This window comes from Dermacentor albipictus, chromosome 1 (assembly GCF_038994185.2).
Source record: "Dermacentor albipictus isolate Rhodes 1998 colony chromosome 1, USDA_Dalb.pri_finalv2, whole genome shotgun sequence".
Classification (NCBI taxonomy): domain Eukaryota; kingdom Metazoa; phylum Arthropoda; class Arachnida; order Ixodida; family Ixodidae; genus Dermacentor; species Dermacentor albipictus.
In genome coordinates, this window is record NC_091821.1 from 40,548,295 (window position 1) to 40,567,717 (window position 19,423).

Genomic DNA, 19,423 nt, shown 5'->3' on the forward strand with positions numbered 1-19,423 from the left:
GTCTGCCTAGTTCAAGTCAATTGACATTTCACAGAGACTAAATTACCGCTAAGTTTTTGCCATATAAAAACATATCAGCACCCAATGAAATAACATTATCAAAATGAGAAGTTGCACCAACGCTGTACGATTAGAAATCAGTCACACAAGTACATAAGTACACGTGCTAGTCTACCACCCAAAGTAATGCTATTATGTTCGTCGCCACGCATTGTTAAGTCTCTTGCTTTCTCCTTTTCAATTTCCAGCTGTAGCCACCAAAAGAGGAGCTGAGCCACAGCTAAAGGCAACAGCTCATAGGGCCCGGTGAAAAAAATGCAGCAGTGACAAGCAGTGTACTAAAAAAAAATATTTTGTTACTTTAGAATGAACATGTGCCATCTACTGAGATTTCATTAAAAATTTGCACAGCTTTCCAGTTACTTTTACCTTAGTCTTACCTTTTGACACAAATATAAATTCAAACTATATTCCAAATTAAATTTAATCTGGTCACCAAGTACTAAATTCTAGGTGAAGCCACCAGGAGTAATTTTCTTGCATTACACACCTCAGCACTCTTCTCAAAACAAGCATACAATAGCCTCTAATAACACCAAAAAGTTATTTTATTAACAATCCCTATCATACTAGAGATTCGCATGCTCGATTCTACGGACAACCATTTTTGGGGTTCTGTCCATGTCTAAATGAATGCCCACATGCCCCTTTCCCTCCTATATATTTCTTCACTATGGAAACAATGCTACTATACATCATCACACTGCCCTTTGCTCAATATCTATGTGACTGCCCTTTTTAATTAAATTAAATTATGGGGTTTTATGTGCCAAGACCACGATCTGATTATGAGACATGCCGTAGTGAAGGACTCCAAAAATTTGGACCACCTGGGGCTCTTTGACATGCACCTAAATCTAGGTGCACAAGTGTTTTCGCATTTTGCCCACACAGAAATGCGGCCGCCCTGGCCAGGATTCAATTCCGCGACCTCGTGCTTAGCAGCCCAACACCATACCACTAAGCAACCACGGCAGGTGCTACTGCTTTTTTTTGTCTGTATGAACATTGTGTAACTGTTTCATTTGAATATGTTTGCAGACACTCTACTCGTATAAATATATATAATTTTTTCCCCCAATGTACGTCTGAGATGCAAAGGCAGTGTTTCACTAAGGCTAAAGAATGTGGGAGGCCAATGCTGACCTGCATTTCCACTGATGGTCGCGTTTATCGAGCTCCAAGACAACGGACTGATGTTGCTGGGCCACCCGGTCGTACTCGTCCTGGCTTGCCTTGGCCTCAGCTTGTGATACAACCAGTTGCGCTTTCAGCTCGTTCAGTTGCTCGTTCATCTGCTTTATTGTAGCCTGGAACTTCTCCTGCGTGTCTGACAGCTCCTTCCTATATGTGCCAGCTGTGTTTTCCTTCTGCTGCTTCAGCACCGAGTGAACTCGCACCTGCAACATTGCAATAATAGTGGCCCAATGCACATCCACCACCCATTCCCTAACCAGCTGGCAGGTCAGTGCCCAAGAGAGAAATAACACACAGCACAAAGCGAACAGGCCCTGCCTTCCAGTGTTTGGCCTACAATGCACACCACGCATGGTAAGCATAAACTGAGCATCACACCGTAAAGTGACTGTTGGGACTAATCATAACCTGATGATCGACAAAATTTCAGCATTTTTTAATACATGTTTTCTGTGTTTTGCACATTTTGGCTAAATTAGATGCCTCGCAGCAGCCACAAAACAACATCTGACCTTAAGGGAGCCCTGAAACACTTTTAAAGCTAATCATAGAAGCGCCTCATTATTAAAGCACGTCATCCCATGAATCTCATGCCAAAAAATTTTTTTGAAATCTTTAAACTACAAGTGCAGTTTTCACACTAATGTCCGGCTTTCTCTCTCTTTTCGTCTCCGCTAATGCACTGGCAGCTACACAGCTGAAAAGCCAAGAGGGGAATGCCCCAGCCAAAAGTCGAGTGTTGCAGAGGCGAAAGGATTCATCGCAGCACCCCATGGTGGCCGCGGCGGTAAACTAAGCTACGTAGCCCTCCGCTGCCATTTCGGCGGCCACACACAGCAGATGCAGCTATTCGCAGTGCAAAGATGAAATGCTTTTTCTGTCTTTTTGAGATCACAGACATATGTACTTTACCTTTATGCAGTTAAAAATTAACAATTATGTATTAATGCTCTGATGATCACGAAATCAGTCATTAGTATTGGTGGACCAGCTGCTTTCAATGACGCCGCATGACGAGATTGTGGAAGCGATAGCAAGCAATTTTTCGCTGTGTTTGACAGTAGATTGTAAATTCCCTGCTACATGCAGTGCAGTAATATTGGGCTCACATGTTCAGAGCAGCCTCTACACAGATCGGCAACGTTTTCTTGCTATGTTCAAAATTTGTTTCAGGGCTCCTTCAATGATGAACCTAGCCTTGAACATATTTTAATATGGTTAACTCTTTGAGGGTCAATGACGTAAATATACGGCGCCGCGAACGAGACCAAAATGGTCAATGCCGTATATTTACGGCGCCATCTGTACATTTAAAAAGCACGCCGCTTTCCTTATTTTTTCTTTCCTGGAATGTGCTGCCACTATTGGAGAATACAGGGAATTATTTTCTTGCATCCCCCCTCTCCGTTTTGGTTGCATGGTTTGTTTTAGAGCTTGTTTGCTCCGGCGCGTCTATATACTGCCGCTCGCGCACTGGCATGCGCACAGGCGGGCGGCGGTTTGGGTTTTGTTCCGCGGGCGGCTTCAGCTACTTGCGCTTGCAAAACTGATGGTTATCTCGTTACTAATCACTCAAAGGGCAACTGCCTGTTTCTCACTCGTTTAGTGCTCACAGAGGTGAGCATAGGAAGGATGCCGCCGTGCATGCGTTTCCTTTACTCTGCTTTTTTTTGGGGGGGGAGGGGGAGACTCGCAATATCTAATTGCCTCTGGTTGGCGATAAGATGAAGAGCTTTGTCACACGTTTTGCTTTTTTGACAGGCACACAACCACAGTTTTCTTGAATGCGCTCACCTACGCAGTTCGATTACACTATGGACGTAAATATTACTGTAAGAGCAGGAACATTCGAGACTAGTGAAATATTTTCATGTGCGCATATTTTAAGCCTTGAACTAGTATAACAATGAATCAAATTTTCCATTCTTATAAGTTTATTTTCTTTTTTTTTATTGTTGTTATTCATGAATAGAGTACATATATACCAATGCAAAATATTTTTTTCTCACTTTACGGTCACCCTAGAAAAATTACAGTAAATTTTTTTCGAAATAGGTCCCTCAGGAGAATTGGAATCTGCAATAAAAAAAATCGACCCTGGACGGTCGCATATGGCGAAAAAGATTGACCCTGATAAGGTTAAAGTCAGCGGACTGGCTGATCTGAGTTGACATGCCTCACAACATTGTCATCAATAGACGTGTTCAGTGGCTGCTTTGCCAGCTCCGTGACTATTGTCGATGTCACAGATCGGTATACTTGCATGTAGCCTAATGGGACAGTGCTTGCTCGATTCCATGTTGGGCTGGTCAATTTCTCACAAGAGACACACTGATCCGGCAACCACTCCAGCGCCTGACTTGTAACAACTACTGCAACCAACTGATTGCTAAGTTTCAACAGGATGTGGCATTGGATCGGACGCCACTTGTGAATATCCAAATTGTGCAGACTGCGCGAGATCTGCAACAAAGCCAGTGCCAGCGCCGGGTCGGCAGTTTGCCGGTCCATCCTCACAGCCGTGGTGCATTAATGTCTATTACCGCTCGCGGAGTAATAAAAATGGACTACATCATAATACCTTGCTGGTGAAGCAGCGCACTGACACGGACACGGTGAAGACACACAGGAAAAGACAACACTCGCTGCTTTTCTTGTGTGTCTTCAGAGCGTTTATGTTCGTGCACTGCTTCACCAGCAAGGTATGATGAATAATCACCAACTAGCCGAACTTTCCGCATTAATGGACTACAGTTTGCTTATCACTTGAAATACACTCAAACCTCGTTATGACGAAACAGGATATAGTGAAATGATGAATATAATGAAGTGAAATTCCCTTTGAAATCTCTATAGAGATCCACATTTAAAACCTTGTTTTAACCAAGTAAAATTGTCTTGCTAATGAATATAACAAACTAGATTCGTCTCCGAAACCAAAAAATACTGACTGTTGTACAATGAGCATATCCACTGGGTTCAGCACCCTTTCAGCACAGCAGTTCAAAATTCTCATGTTGAATATGCTGTCGAGCCACACTGGCCTTTCTCACCACCATGTGTTGCTGCCTACTAGCAGCAGCTCTGTATCACAATTCAGGTAGGTCTACTGGGTAAATCGGCGGCTGTCATAAAAACTATATGCCAGTGGACTGCATGTCGTCGTGGGCTGTTTGTCACTCACGGCAACAGGCTTTTAGAGTAAAACCTCATTATTTTGGATTTCACTGGACCAAAAAAAAAAAATGTCTGAATTAACCGAATGTCGAATTATCAAGGGTATCAAAAAACAATAAACAGATGCTTACAACATCAACATGCTTTTATTTACTGAATGAATCAGCAAATCTTGCTTCTATTTTGCACAAAAGCAGTGTCGAAGCTGCACTCGTGACTGATTAGCTTTCGCAGCGGCGAAGGCCTCGTGACTTTCTTCACAGCGTAGCTGCAGCGCGCATCTTCATCTGAGACATGCTTTTTACAACCACACGCACATCCCGATCAATTTTTTCGCCAGTGTCACTGCCCACTGCAATGTAGACGGTGCTTTTCATCCTCAACAGCTTTGCACTGAGTAAAAATGGAACTACTGTCTGCCACAACCACTGCGGATCATGAATGGCAACTACACAGTCATAAAGGCATGCAGACAGCGCAGCAGTATGCACGGTGGTAAATGCAAGAATAAACCTTTCAAAGGCACAAATGGGCATGAAGCATTCTGGTGTTGCTGTCATTCATATACAATTTCCACTGATGACTATGGTGATGCAGACTCCGCCGCTTCGTTTTGATGGACACTACCACCATTTCTGCTCACTTGCGATGCTCCACGCGCACCGAACTTCGAGTTGTCCAAATGAACTAATGTGCAGCCAAATACGTCAGAATTACCTGAAGTTTCATCGCGTTAAATAATGTATACACCTGCCGGGACCAGAGGCCGAGTGTGAATTATCCAATTTTTGGAATTAACGAAGGTCAAATTAATGAGGCTTTACTGTATTGACAATGTTCGTGTAAAACCACCAAGCGCTGTGTAAAGACAATCACTTTGTACTTCCTGACAATGATACAAAGTTTTCCAAGCCTACATACATGCAGAGACGCTGAATCTAGCCAGAGATGCCACCCATCCTATGAGTACTGAATCATCACATGCAAGTCAGTCAGGCGCGTGTCATACAAAAAGATGGCACGCGAAATCATTCCATGCAGCAGTAGTCAAAACACGCTGGTATGATGAAGCAGCAGTGGCAGTGCAGCAGTATCGAGCACAGCGAAAGATGTGGCACCACAGCAACCATATCATTTGTTTCCAAATGTAAAACACTTCTAAAAAATCATCTCGGGCTTTACATGCCAAAATCACAATATGATTGTGAGGCACGCCGTAGTGGGGGACCCCAGGTTAATTTTGACCCCAAAGTTCTTTAATGTGCACCCAATGCATGGTACACGGGCGTTTTTACATTTTTCCACCACCGAAATGCAGCTACCGTGGCCAGAATTTGATCTTGTGTCCCAAGACTTAGCAGTGCAACACCAAACCCACTACACCACCACTGCAGATCATGCGGTACACTGACGATTGGTCAACTTTGCTTGCAACAACGGCAGAAATACATTGGACACCAAAGAGAAGCAGTCAAATTTGCCAGCTTCATTTTGTTGTTGCCTCTGCACTTGCTTCATTTTGTAGTGGTTAATGCACATATTTTCATCTTCATTGCTACGTGCAGTGAGGTCGATTTTCAACCCACTGCTCTACAGGGCCCAAATTGAAAATGATTTAATGTATAAACCCCTGCAAGCGATCTTGTGCACAACAGCGACAAGCAACACGGTGGAGATGGCTGTTGTGTTCCTTTGTTGCCTATAAGTCGAACCCCTTGCAAGCAACGACATTGAGCGACATCTCCCCAGTGTTGCCAGTATGATGGCAGAAACTATGTACCAAAACTGGTGTGACACATGCTCTAATTTTTTAAGTTAATTTGTTTTGCTATACAGAGCAGCATAAATTATTTTTGAAGGTCTTGAAGTAGGTTTTTATATTCCTGGACATATCAAAATTCGGTCGTTTGCTCATTCTATGTGACAACCGGTAGTCTGTTACTGATGTACATCCTGTTCTGGCTTGGCACTATTTCCATAATTTAGTGATCAAGCCACATGAATGAATGATCCATTCATGCAGCGAACCGTTTTGTCGCTAGACAGCATTGCTCGTCACTGTCTTACACAAAATTGCTGTCGTGGGGGTTTCAGCTTGACACGCTTGCGATGAGCATGTTGGAGTGCCGTTAAAAGTGATAATTAACCTATGTAATCATTAATTATTTATCATATATGTGCATTTAGTTTCATACTGTGATTATCAGACACAGACCAACTTATTAAAGCATAAAAGTAAAAAAAGGAAATTTTGCTGTCAGTGGTCCTTTTAAGTATATGAGCATTTTTGCATTCTAACACCAGTGAAATGGAACACAACTGCTATGGCTGAGAATGGTACCCACAATCTCATGCTCAGCCACCAAGTTGCCACAGCAGATTGCAGGATGCAATGACATTAGGGGCTATGGTGCATTAAAGTAAGTACAATGTCAGTGCTATGGAATTGCACTGGGAACAGTCACATAAAAACTGCTGTCACTGAGCCAGACACTGGAATTTGCACAGCAAATGCAAATACCTATCCAGTTTCTTATCTACTATTTTTCTAACAATAAAATATTTCCTAATGATATTTTCTCCTCACCTAATTTCCATCTCCCATTTTCTTTCCATTTCTCAATTTCAACTTTCACTATTGAGTTTCCCAGTCAGCATGCTAATAAAATGGATTACTGCTTTTGACTGCAGTTTAACATACCTTTTACTACTTGTACTCAGTTTTCCAGAGAATATGATGAATATGTACATAGTTATTGTGCCACATATTCTTGCCAGGATTTTTCACTTTGATACAAAAAATAGAACTCCAATTCAACTTTTCATTCACCTTGTAGTTTTCAAATTCCACCTTGGTTGTTTCCAGTTCAGCTTTTGCCGAGCTCAACTCCTCTTTGAGAGATTCAACCTCTGAATCTAATGTTCTCACAACATGTCGGTTCCTCTCTTGAGCTGAGCGAAGGGCGGAATCAAGTACCAGGCACTTTCTTGAGGCGGCTGCACAGCTCAACTGAAACAGTGTATAATCACCACATAATGTCCATAAACATTGTCAACAACAAAATACAAGATCTAAATAAAAACACACGGTCAGTTCAAAAATGACACTCCAAAAGGCACATGTAAAGCAATTTTTTTTTTTTTTAGAAATCAGAAATTTAAAGGGACATAAAAGAGCAACATAATATCAGTTTAGACTGGTATTCCTTTCAAACAATACTTTAACTCATTTTCCAACACAAGGTACCATTATTTCTGAAGTGAATGAATACAGAACTTGTCATTTTTAAATTTTGCACCAAGAGCTCAGCTAATGCTGGTATGTTAATGTAATGTCACAAATTACAAAGTATTTTTTGTATTTGTGTTTTGAGGTGAAAAAGTTCACTAAGATTGCCAGGTTTAGCCTTTGGTTCCTTTAAAGGGCCTCTCACCAGGTTTGGCCATTTTGACCTGAAAAGCGCTGTACATACAATGCGCGCAAACGATCGTGTCTGCCAAGTATTACATTGCTACGCGCCCTGGAAAGAGCTGAAATTCCAAACTGAATGCTGTTTGCCCTTCTCCTCATGGTTGCCGCGCTCCGAGTTGGAGGGATGACTTATATGTGCTAGTGCACCTACGTGCATGTGTCATTGCTGTGATGTTGCTCTTAGTGACTCGTAACTTCGAGAATTATTCAAGGCACTATCATTTATTTGTGCAATATGTTGCATCAATAGATGAATTAAGGTTTATAGAAATAATAAAACACACAAACTGAATGTCTGCGTGTATTTGTTTTACTTCGCACCGGAGCAAGATAGATGTACTTCTGTTTCATCTGCTTGTTCCCACGTCGTGCATTTGTGCACACTGACACTGAAACTATATCATTTTCCACCATGTTCCCGTGGGCGATCCTGCTCCGTGATCCCCTTGTGTCTGCCTCAGTGTTTGTGTAGCATTGACTTATACTGCTAGTCAGGTACTCTCGTGTACAGCGTGCACAATCGTGCACTACGCGAAACAAGACAAACACAACAGCTCACGCGTGACACTGTGAGTGGAAGTGTGATGCGCAGCAAAAAGTGAGGGGGAAAAAAAATGAAAGCGGGGCCCGTGACGTATACGTCACACAATCCTCGAGCTCTGGTATGGGAGAACGCTGAGAAGGAATTTCGCTTGCAGAGGCTAGACGAGGTAAGTGGAGAGAGTGTCTCTCTTGGCAGTAGCGCTTGCCTCCTGAAATCATGGGTTAGCGGCACTGAAATATTTCTATCTCAGCTACCGTATTAATGAACCAATCGGAAAAATTTTTGCAACTGAATGCTCCTTCAAGAGCATGTAAAAACTTCCAGTGTATAACTAAAATTTGCTATGGGGCCTCGTAAGAGGCCCTTTAAAAAGCAATGTAGTACTCCTTTTCTGATCAGCAATTAACACGAGCAAGAGCTCGTGTAATACAGAAGTGCTATTTACCCGTACGTCTCAACCCCTTAAGCACTCTGGACAAGCCTAGCGCATCAATATGATCCTGGTAAACTGTGCTACGGACAAACTCGGCTCGTCCACAGCAGTATTCCTGTTTTTAAAATGATCTGGATGAACGGAGCGCGCCCACTTAGTTTTTATTCTACTCGTAGATGGCAGCACTTTGTCAGTGCTCAAAAGTTGCATTTTGGAAATCACGCTCCTTGGCCGTGCCTTTTGGCAGGAGCTTCTGCAAGGAAAGCAGGAGCTGGCACGAGGCCTGTAGCAAAGCTTTGTTCACCGTTTTCTCATTCTTGAATGTTTGTGACCACACTTGGTGATTTGCCTCAGCAACTTTGTGACCTGCCTTAGCAGTGAAAGAATAGGTGAAAAGTTTTTGATCAAAACTTTGCTTTGCAGAATAGTTCATTTTAAAGCATTGCATTTTCCTGGAATTTTCCAAATCGTTTATGGCAATGAAAAATACATTTATGGGGTGTTGTATTTTATTAACAGAATTTTTAAAATTCAGTCATGGTATGCAGCATAATTGTACTTCTTGAGCTAAATTACTCTCAGAAGTAGACAACAGTCTCCGCGCGTTACGACAGACCCGGATACAACAAACTTTTGGGTATAATGAACCATATTTCAACTTTAGTTTGCGCTACCTATTAATGCAATGAAGTTCGCTTTTAACGGACTGCGCAATGGACTATCGGCTACAGCAAACAAAATTAGCGGAAATTTTTGTCAAAATCGGGTGTATAAACGGGCTTTTGCTGTGTCGACACGGGCTGGCAACCAACTTGCGATCGTCAGGCAATGATTGTGGTCCAATATAGCGCGCGCAAGGCACAAGGAGGAGGTGAGGGAGAGGGGTGTTGTACTCTGGCAGCTGCTGCTCGCGACGCAGCTGTGTGGGTGCCATATCTTGAAAGCGATCTGCGATGTGGACAAAGTGCATGCCCCCACCGGCGCCATATCTTGAAAGCAATCTGCGATGCGGACAGTACACCGAGTGCCAGTAGCTTCGTATGTGCTGTGCTTTCAACGTTTAGTTCGCGTTGAAGCGAGACAGCATGAAGGTGAATTCGCTCGCTGCTGCTACCGTGCTTCCTCACTCCAAAGTTTCGACAGCAACTTTCCACGGTCATCGAGCGAGATGTGTTCATGCTTACCTGTACGCGTGTGATATCGTGCTTGTTAACTTAGTTAGTAAGCAAATGTTTACAACTTTATACAGCCGATAAACTACTATCCTTACTTCGCATAGCTGTCTACTAGTTTACTATCGCAATCGATGCTTCGCCTCTCGAGTGAAACTGCAGCTTTTTTTGCTTTTTTACTTTAGACGTTTGTCACTCGCTCTTTGCAATAATGTTGTTACACATTGCGACCAAAGTTTCGGAAGTGAGGCGTTTCGGATATTATGGACTTGGGATAAAACAGACATTTTTGTTGGATTATCATGGTCCATTGTAACGAGACTGCAGTTGCACAAGAAATCAAAGTGAATATTTCACTAATGAAATATTTTTGCTAATTACTTTTAAACTAATTACTTTATGGCACATACTGCCATTTATTCATCATAGTTGGTGACTTCGTAAGTCATGTTCACTAGGAACGAATTCTGAGACTGACACCAGTTTCTAGATATGCGTTTGGAAAACTTCCCATGAAATGCATTGGTGTTCCAGTAATTTTTTAGCTTCAATGCATGAAAGACCTTTTTTTTTTTTAAGTATGTGGAACAGTGCATTTATACCCCAGTGTTACTGCGGTTATCTCAGAACTGGTGTTAGTTTCAAAGTTCACTCTAGGTGAATGTGCCTTGTGAAATCACTGGCTCCAATTCGTGTGTTGCAACATGTGCGCTGAAGTAATTAGTCAAAAAGTTTAATATTTTGTTGGTTACACAATTTAGCACATTGATTTCTAGTGTAAGTAATGTCTGCTTTGAGTAATCCAGCTCAATAGGTCTATTCAGGCTACATGCCATAGGCGATGTCTAAAAAAATTGTTAATGTTAAAATAAAACACCCAGTATACTGTTCAGTAAGGAGGTGAATTAGGTTTGCACATGTAAAGCATGAAGTGGTGGAAAATGCTTTAGAAGATTTTAAGAAAAAGAGAAGTTTGAAAATCTTTCACAATAAGGAAGCAAAATAAGGTCACTTTCGGTCAGAAAGTGTTTTGGACAAGCTCAACAATGATGGCATCTGTCATGACAGCTCGCATGTGAGTGGCGCATGCAAAAGAGCAGCTGCTTCGATGAAAGATTGTGCTTCGCAGAATAGTTGATTTTGAGACAAAGTAAAATAAAGCATCATTTGTGGCAATGACAAGTACGCATATATATTGCATAGTGAAGAGATAAAATGAGGTTTTCACACTTAAAGACATCAACGAAATTAGCTGAAAAAGCTTTAGACGGGTTTTAGATGGAGTGACGTTTGAAACACAATCATTAAAAGAAAGCAAAATAAGGTCATTTGTGGTCAAAATAACAAAACACCTAAGGGTTTAAGGAGTTCATAGTGCTCTTTGTATACTGCCTTTAAAGCCTTGCTACAAATTACAACAGTCACACACACAAAGCAATAGGTTTCCATTTCTAGTTCAATAAATGCTAGCTTGAGCGTACACAGTCGGAACCAAATCAGATGCTATCAGTGGAGTGTGTAGCTTTCAGTACATATACAGTGCCAGCCTAGTGACAGGCAATGGGCAGGAGGATTCATCACAAACTCTCATATGTCTCTGCTGTCCTTCACTTATCACAGGTTGTGCATGCGTTCCACATGCATGTAGATGGTGCTTATTTAACAGGGATAGGCGAACTAGTTGGTGGTCGATATTGGAATGCATCTTGATCATGTAACCGCGCAAACAACAAAGGACAAAGAAGGAAACACACAGGACAGGCGGGGAACTTCAACAGGTCAGTTGAAGTTCCGCACCTGTCCTGTGTGTTTCCTACTTTGTCCTTTGTTGTTTGCGTGGTTACATGATGCATTCCAAGATGGTGCTTGTTGGTGTGCCACGTTGACTTTATGCCTGCAGAAGCTTTTTTAATATGTACTAGCATCAAGTCTGCCACTGCTGTGTGCACAGTGAACCTCAGAGTTCTTGAAGTCTGTGTTTTTCAGTAGCCAGTGTATTTCTGGAAAGTGTAGTTTAAGAAGGTGTGCCGTGTGCAATGTGCAGGCAAGAGAGCCAACAGCCCAATTCATCACTTGAGTGCCCCTTGCCTACCTCCGCGAGCTAACAAAAGCAGGCAGGCAGTGAAGGAAAGTACATGTACCAAATGACAGAGCGATGCTTAAGGTAACAGATCAGAGTTGGTCAAGAATCCCAATACCCAGTGGTTATTGCTTGGCTGCGCTGAATTTACCAAAACACACATACTCCACAGTTCAATGCTCATTCAGTTCCTAAAGTACAACAGTGTAGTGTGCAACATTCTCATGGAACATGACAGTGAAAGTTCAAAGTTTGATTTGAAGGTGATTGATACTCTCACTTCTTCCGGACCTCTGTCCAGGGTTTTGATTTGAACACTGGTCTTGACAGGCGTCATAAACTTAGCTTTAAGGCATGTTACTAGCGGCACTTTAAAGGGACACTAAAGGAAAATATTAAGTCGAGCTAGACTGGACGATTAGGCTCCTGCAGCAACGAATTCTTAATTCGTGATGAAAACAGAGCTTTTGTGAGCAAGGAAATTACCTAAATAGAAAACTGAAGCGGAGCCATCTGTTGTTGACTGTGGTACCGCTTATGTGTGGTGTCAGCACCTCTGATGCACAGAGAGCAAGCTGTGACCTGCCACTGCGAGTGGCATCACTTTTCTTTGTTTACAACGGCCAAGGCGGCGATGTGTCGCAGTTGACCACCCTCTCGGCTATGCCAGTGAAGGCTCAAGTGACCTCAACCTCCATCCAAGCAGAGCCACAGAGCGACTCATGCAAGCCGCGCACCTGCACCCGCCAAGCAGTATGCTTCACATCATCAGCAGCAGCAGCCTATTTTATGTCCACTGCAGGACGAAGGCCTCTCCCTGTGATCTCCAATTAACCCTGTCCTACGCCAATCGATTCAAACTAGTGCCCACAAATTTCCCAATTTCATCACCCCATCTAGTCTTCTGGCAACCTCGACTGCACTTCCCTTCTCTGGACATCCCTTCTCTAACCCTTAGTGGTCCAACAGTTATCTAACCTAGTCATTACATGACCTGCCCAGCTCCATTTCTTTCTCTTAATGTCAATTAGAATATCAGCTATATTCGTTTGCTCTCTGATCCAAACTGCTCTCTTTCTGTCTCTTAACGTTATGCCTAGCATTCTTCATTCCATCGCTCTTTCCGTGATCCTTAACTTGTTCTCCAGCTTCTTTGTCAGTTTCCAAGTTTCTGCCCCATATGTCAGCACCGGTAAAATGCACTGATTGTATACCTTCCTTTTCAGTGATAATGGTAGGCTTCCAGTCAGGAGCTGACAATGTCTGCCGTATGCACTCCAACCCCTCTTTATTCTTCTGTAAATTTCCTTCCCATGATCAGGGTTCCCTGTGAGTAATTCACCTAGCTAAATGTACTCCTTCATAGACTACTGAGGCTGACTGGTGCTCCTAACTCTTGTTCCCTTGCCCGGCTATTTATCATTACCTTTGTCTTCGGCATATTAATCCAACCCCACTCTTACACTCTCTACTAAGGTCCTCAATCATTTGTTGCAACTCGTCCCCAGTGTAATTGAACAGGACAATGTAATCCGTAAACCGAAGGTTGCTCAGATATTTGCCGTTCTCCCATGAACACAGTGAATAGCATTGGAAAGATTGTGTCTCGTTGTCTAACCTCTTTCCTTATAGGTATCTTCTTACTTTTCTTGTGAAGAATTAGATTGGCTGTGGAATCTCTGTAGATATTTTACAAGATATTTACGTAAGCATCCTGTACTCCTTGATTATGTAATGCCGCTATGACTGTTGGTATCTCTACTGAATCAAATGCGTTTTTGTAATTTATGAAAGCAATACAGAGAGGCTGATTGTACTCTGCGGATTTCTCAATTACCTGATTGATGACATAGATGTGATCCATTGTAGAGTATCCCTTCCTGAAACCTGCCTGTTCTCTTGGTTGACTGAAGTCCAGTGCTACCCTCATTTTATTGTAGATTATTTTGGTGACTATTTTATATAATACTGGAAGTAAGCTAATGGGCCTATAATTTTTCAATTCTTTAACGTCTCCTTTTTGTGGATTAGTATACTGTTGGCATTCTTCCTGTTCTCTGGGACCCTTGAAGTCAACAGACGGTTCGTGTAAAGGACCGCCAGTTTTTCAAGCATTATGTCTCCTCGAGCTATGGAAAGAAGAATGATAGGTGTAACGTTAAGGGATAAGAAAAGAGCAGATTGGGTGAGGGAACAAACGTGAGTTAATGACATCTTAGTTGAAATCAAGAAAAAGAAATGGGCATGGGCAGGACATGTAATGAGGAGGGAAGATAACCGATAGTCATTAAGTGTTACGGACTGGATCCCAAGGGAAGGGAAGCGTAGCAGGGGGCCGCAGAAAGTTAGGTGGGCGGATGAGATTAAGAAGTTTGCAGGTCCGGCATGGCCACAATTAGTACATGACCGGGGTTGTTGGAGAAGTATGGGAGAGGCCGTTGCCCTGCAGTGGGCGTAACCAGGCTGATGATGATGATGATGATGTCTCCTCCATCTTTGATTAAATCCACTGTTATTCCATCTTCTCCTGCCACTTTTCCCCGCTTCACGTCTTGGAAGGCCCTTCTAACTTCATCGCTAGTTATAGAAAAAGCCTCTGTAACATGTTCATTACTGCTTCAAATGGAGGTATCGTGGCTCTTCTGGGCACTCTACAGGTCAGTATAGAATTATTCCGCTGCTTTTACTATATCTTCCGAGATTGCTGATGATCATACCCTGCTTATCTTTCAGTGCATACATCTTGGTTTGTCCTATTCCAAGTTTCTTTCTCACTGATTTCAGGCTGCCTCCTCATTTTACGGCTTCTTCAGTCTTTCTCACGTCACAGTTTCGAATATCACTTATTTTCTCCTTGTTGATCTGTTTTGACAGTTCTGCAAATTCTATTTTATCTCTTGAGTTGGACACTTTCATTCTTTGTCATTTCTTTATTAGGTCCTTTGTTACATGGGAGAGCTTGCCTACTACTTGCCTTGGTACCTTACCTCCCACTTCGATTGCTGCCTCTAAAGCCAGCCTAGTTACGGTTTCATTCATAACCTCTATGTCATCTTCATCTTTCTGTTCTAAGGCTGCATCTTTGTTCACAATTAGTAGCCTGAATTGGTCTGCTTTTACCCTTTCTGCGTCTAGGTTGGCTTGTTTCTTCGTGATCAATATTACTCTTTCTCTCTTCAAATTGAGGTGAATCCTAGACCTCACCAGCCTATGATCACTGCACTTTACTTTACCTAACACTTCAGCATCCTTCACTATGCTGGGAAAGGCAGAAAGTATGAAATCTATTTCATTTCCTGTTCCACCATTAGGGCTTTTGCAGGTCCACTTTCTATTGCTATGCTTCCTGAAGAAGGTGTTCATTATTTGCAGCTTATTCCTTTCCGCGAATTCTGCCTGCGTCTCTCCTCTAGCATTCCTATAATCGACGCCATAGTTGCCAATTGCTTGTTCACCAACCTACTTTTCCCCCACTTTTGTATTGAAGTCACCCATTAATACCGTATACTGAGTGTGCTTTTTTCATTGCTAATTCAACATCTTCCTAAAACTGATCTACTTCATCATCATCATGGCTGGATGTTAGAGCGTAGGCTTGTACTACTTTTAATCTATACCTCTTATTGAGTTTGATTACCTTCTCATTTTTGCTGTAGAATTCTTGTTCACTATGTGCTTATGGATTAGGAATACTACCCTGTATTGCTTCTTATCTGGGAGACTCTATAGCAGACGACACAGCAGTTAGTCAGCACTGTATAAGCTTCACCAGTTCTTCTAATCTCACTAAGGTCAATGATATTCCAAACAATGCCTGATGGTTGCTCAGAGTCCTGTTAAGCTCCAAAAGACACAACGGCATGGAGGGTAGCCCCTCCGCTTTGGCACAGGCAGTTCAAATTGAGGAGCAGCAGCAGGACCTTCGATGGCAATTTCCCAAGCAAGAAATTCATGCATTGACACACAGAAAACAATGACTGACTTCTAGACAAACATTCTGATGATCTAGCTCAACTTAATATTTTCCTTTAGTGTCCCTTTAAAAGCTGCTTGTACAACTCTTTAAGACAATGTTGTACCACGTATGATAAAAGCATGGGAGCAAGAGCAAGCCTTCTGCATGTTTTGGTGCCCTTACAAAAATAGAATCTAAGAAGCACAAATAACAGTGCCATCAAAGAGGAGCTTGCCTGCTTTTGTGACATGAGCAATGTGGCCCAGCAGCAGCTTTCAATGCTAACGCTATTTACAGACTCAAAAGGCATATTTTTTTAGAAGCCCTTAGGTAATACCCCAGTTCACTCTAACTTCAATTTTACGAAATTGGCATACCTTGGCCATAACATATTGCTATCTACATTTTGAAAAGACTAAGGCAATCTCATCTATGCTCAAGCAATGCCAAGCAAGCAGCAAAATTCAGACAAAGCAACAAAGATGAAATGGACAGAGGTCATGCCAATGGCAGGGAGAGAATAGGTGCATGCAGGAGAAAGAGGTACTTCCAGAAGGGCAAACATGCAGGAGAACAGATTTCACACTGCAAGAAAGAAGAAAGACATAAAAAACATCACAAATCAGCACGGACTAATAGAAAACGTACAAGGAAACTGTAAGTGAAAGCTTTCCAGAAAACCAATGGAAATCAAACAATGCATACAGAGACCACACAAACACAAGTAAAGCAGAAAGCAGGTACACTGGGAGCAACAGATTGCTTTTAAAATATTACTGCACTAACTTCCTTAAATCAAAGTTATTAATTAGGTATGTAAGCATGTGCATCAAATTCACAAGCCTATTTGCCAAGTGGCCCTGGGGACCTAGCAGTTCTTACATTAAATGGTCCCTAAATCATCTCGTAACATTTTGAACACATTTTAAATTAACATGCACATCGCACACACAATGGCATGATGATAATCTCTGGCAAACATGGCCGCACTATGTGCAGGAGGGAAATTTCAAATTAAAAAATAAGCTAATACTCCTCTCCAGGCTTTGCTGGTCACTTTTCAAATTGTGACACCAGCAGGCCATGCAAGTGACATCACTAGGGTAAAAGCTGTTAATTGACCAATAGAGAAGGTATAACAATGCCTATGTGACGCAAGACACCTGTGTGTTCTGAGAAGGGAAGCGGGATCGCCCATTGTGCCCCCCAAACCCTTTATGCGACTTCCATTCCATCAGCATCATGCAAAAAGTGGCCACTGTGAATGTTGTGAATGAACCCCGCCTCCCCCGTATCCCTAGGAAAGGTCCCCCTTGGGAACACTGCTCTAGAGGGTCTAAATGGCCCCTCAAGAGGTCTGTACATTTCGAAACACTAGCGATTGTGCCTGCAAAGTATTAAACTACTACATGCCATGAAAAAAGCTGAAATTCCAAGCCAAATCCTTCCTACATCCCTGCCCTGCATCCTTCTCCTCACGGGCACGCACTCCTAGCCGGGGAGTCAACGTCAATCGTGCAAGTGCGTCTACATAGTGTTAGATATGGCGCCGTTTCCTGAGGCTACTTCGAGTTCCCCAGACCACATCGAATCGCAGCACAGCTAATTGAGGAATGCAGAAGCGGGAAAGCACATTCCAGAGGAGCGCACGAGCCAACAAGTTCACGTGCCAACAAGGTCGTACGCCGCCGGGATTAGAAGGGGTCCTCGGACAATAGAGCCCAATCGTCCCCCTTCCTTCTCCACCTTAGAACTGGATTGCCAGTATGCGAGGCAAGATCGCAGGGGGATCAAATGATCAAGAGAGGAGGACCAGGCGCCGACTCTCTTCGCCGGGTATGAAACCATCGCACGGGCGCCTACCATTGGCTGAAAGTGGCGTCATCTGAGCGGACCCTCCCATTGGTCAAACATGACGCGACTTCCAGTGCTCGAAGGGTTTATAAGAAGCATTCCAGAGAGACCAGAGCATTCCCTGATTCCCTGATCCCCTGTTTCACCTCTCTCGAACTTCTTGCCGCGGGCCGTAGCGTCCGAGTTGCTGCCGGCCCGTAATGACTGCACGACTGTTAATTGACGCTCACCTCTCTGTACATAATGTAGAATAAACCCTCCCAAGTTTTGGGTTTTCATCCCGAAGTCCGTCCTTCAACCCCTACAATAGTTCACCGTGCTGCGACGTCACTCACAGTGGCACGTGACTGAGAATTATTCAAGGCAACAACAGTTATGTGCTCAATCTGTTGCTTCAATAGACGAATTAAAGTTTAGAGAAATAATAAAACCTCCATACCTAATGTCTGCTTGTCTGTTTTACTTCGCACCATAGCTGGATAGGTGTACTTCCCTTTCATCTGCTTGTTCCCATGTAGTGCAGTTGCGCGTGCAGAGTGAAACTATGCCATTTTCTACCATGTTCTAGCGCGTGATCGTGCACTGTGATCCGCTTGCGCCTGCCTCAGTGCTCGTGTAGCACTGACTTATACCGCTAGTCAGGTGTTCTCGTGCAAAGTGCACAAAATGGTGTGCTGCATGAAATGAGACAAACGCAACAGCTCACGTGCGAGACCATCACTGGAAGTGTACTGCAAAGCAAAAAAGCGTGAAAAAAAAAAAAAGCAGTGGCTGTGACGTTTACACCACGCGATTCTCCGGCTTCAGTATGGGAGAACGCAGGGAAGGAATTTTGCTTACGGCGGCAAGATGGGGGCAAGTGGAGAGTGTGTATGTTGGCGGTGACACTCGCCTCCTGAAATCATGAGTTCACAGCACTGAAATATTTCTATCTCAGCTATTATTGAACCAATTTGAAAAATTCTTGAAGTAAAATGCTCCATAAAGGGCACATAACTTTCAGCATATAATGAACATTTGCTAGGTGGCCTAGTGAGGGGCCCTTTAAGGTTACCCCCCAAAAATAGCAGAAGCAGAAAAAGCTCATTTCAGGTCCTCAATGAACAGAACAAATCAAACAACAGCGCCACACATGTTGACAATCATGGACTAAAAAAGAGAAGTTAGCAGTGGTTGTACAACAACCTATATATAGAAGTCTACTAAACGCTGCACAAGAAGTGGCACTTAGTGTTTTTACATAAGATTAGGCAATTACATTCAGTCAACATTTTTAATTTTCACATAACTTGTGTTTGCCACAGATGTCAAACCCGAAAATGTAAGTGTCCAAACAAAAAACATATTTACAAAAAAAATTAATGCCTTTAGTTACAAATGGCCATTTTATACATGCTGCATGATTTCGGACCCTTACTAGTACGTAAAAGCTGTCCAGCCTATGAGCATGCCTTCTCATCTAAATAAAAAAAAATGTAA

At 42.7% G+C, this 19,423-nt stretch overlaps 1 protein-coding gene and 1 long non-coding RNA gene across 10 annotated transcripts in view; one reads left to right on the top strand and one right to left on the bottom strand.

The window, feature by feature from the left end:
* The window catches only part of LOC139061125 (uncharacterized), a 401,615-nt gene that overhangs the window by 180,376 nt on the left and 201,816 nt on the right, over window positions 1-19,423 (top strand). The window lies entirely within an intron of this gene.
* Window positions 1-19,423, bottom strand: part of LOC139046687 (GRIP and coiled-coil domain-containing protein 2-like) — a 159,229-nt gene that overhangs the window by 84,018 nt on the left and 55,788 nt on the right. For all 9 annotated transcript variants that reach the window (XR_011515183.1, XR_011515182.1, XM_070540652.1 and 6 more), the window contains 2 exons: window positions 7,265-7,444; window positions 1,207-1,460 (listed from right to left, as the gene is read on the bottom strand). Coding sequence is in view for 7 of the 9 variants with exons in the window: in XM_070540652.1 (XP_070396753.1) it covers window positions 1,207-1,460; window positions 7,265-7,444 (434 nt within the window). In the remaining 2 variants the exon portion in view is untranslated. The remainder of the gene's footprint in view (window positions 1-1,206; window positions 1,461-7,264; window positions 7,445-19,423) is intronic.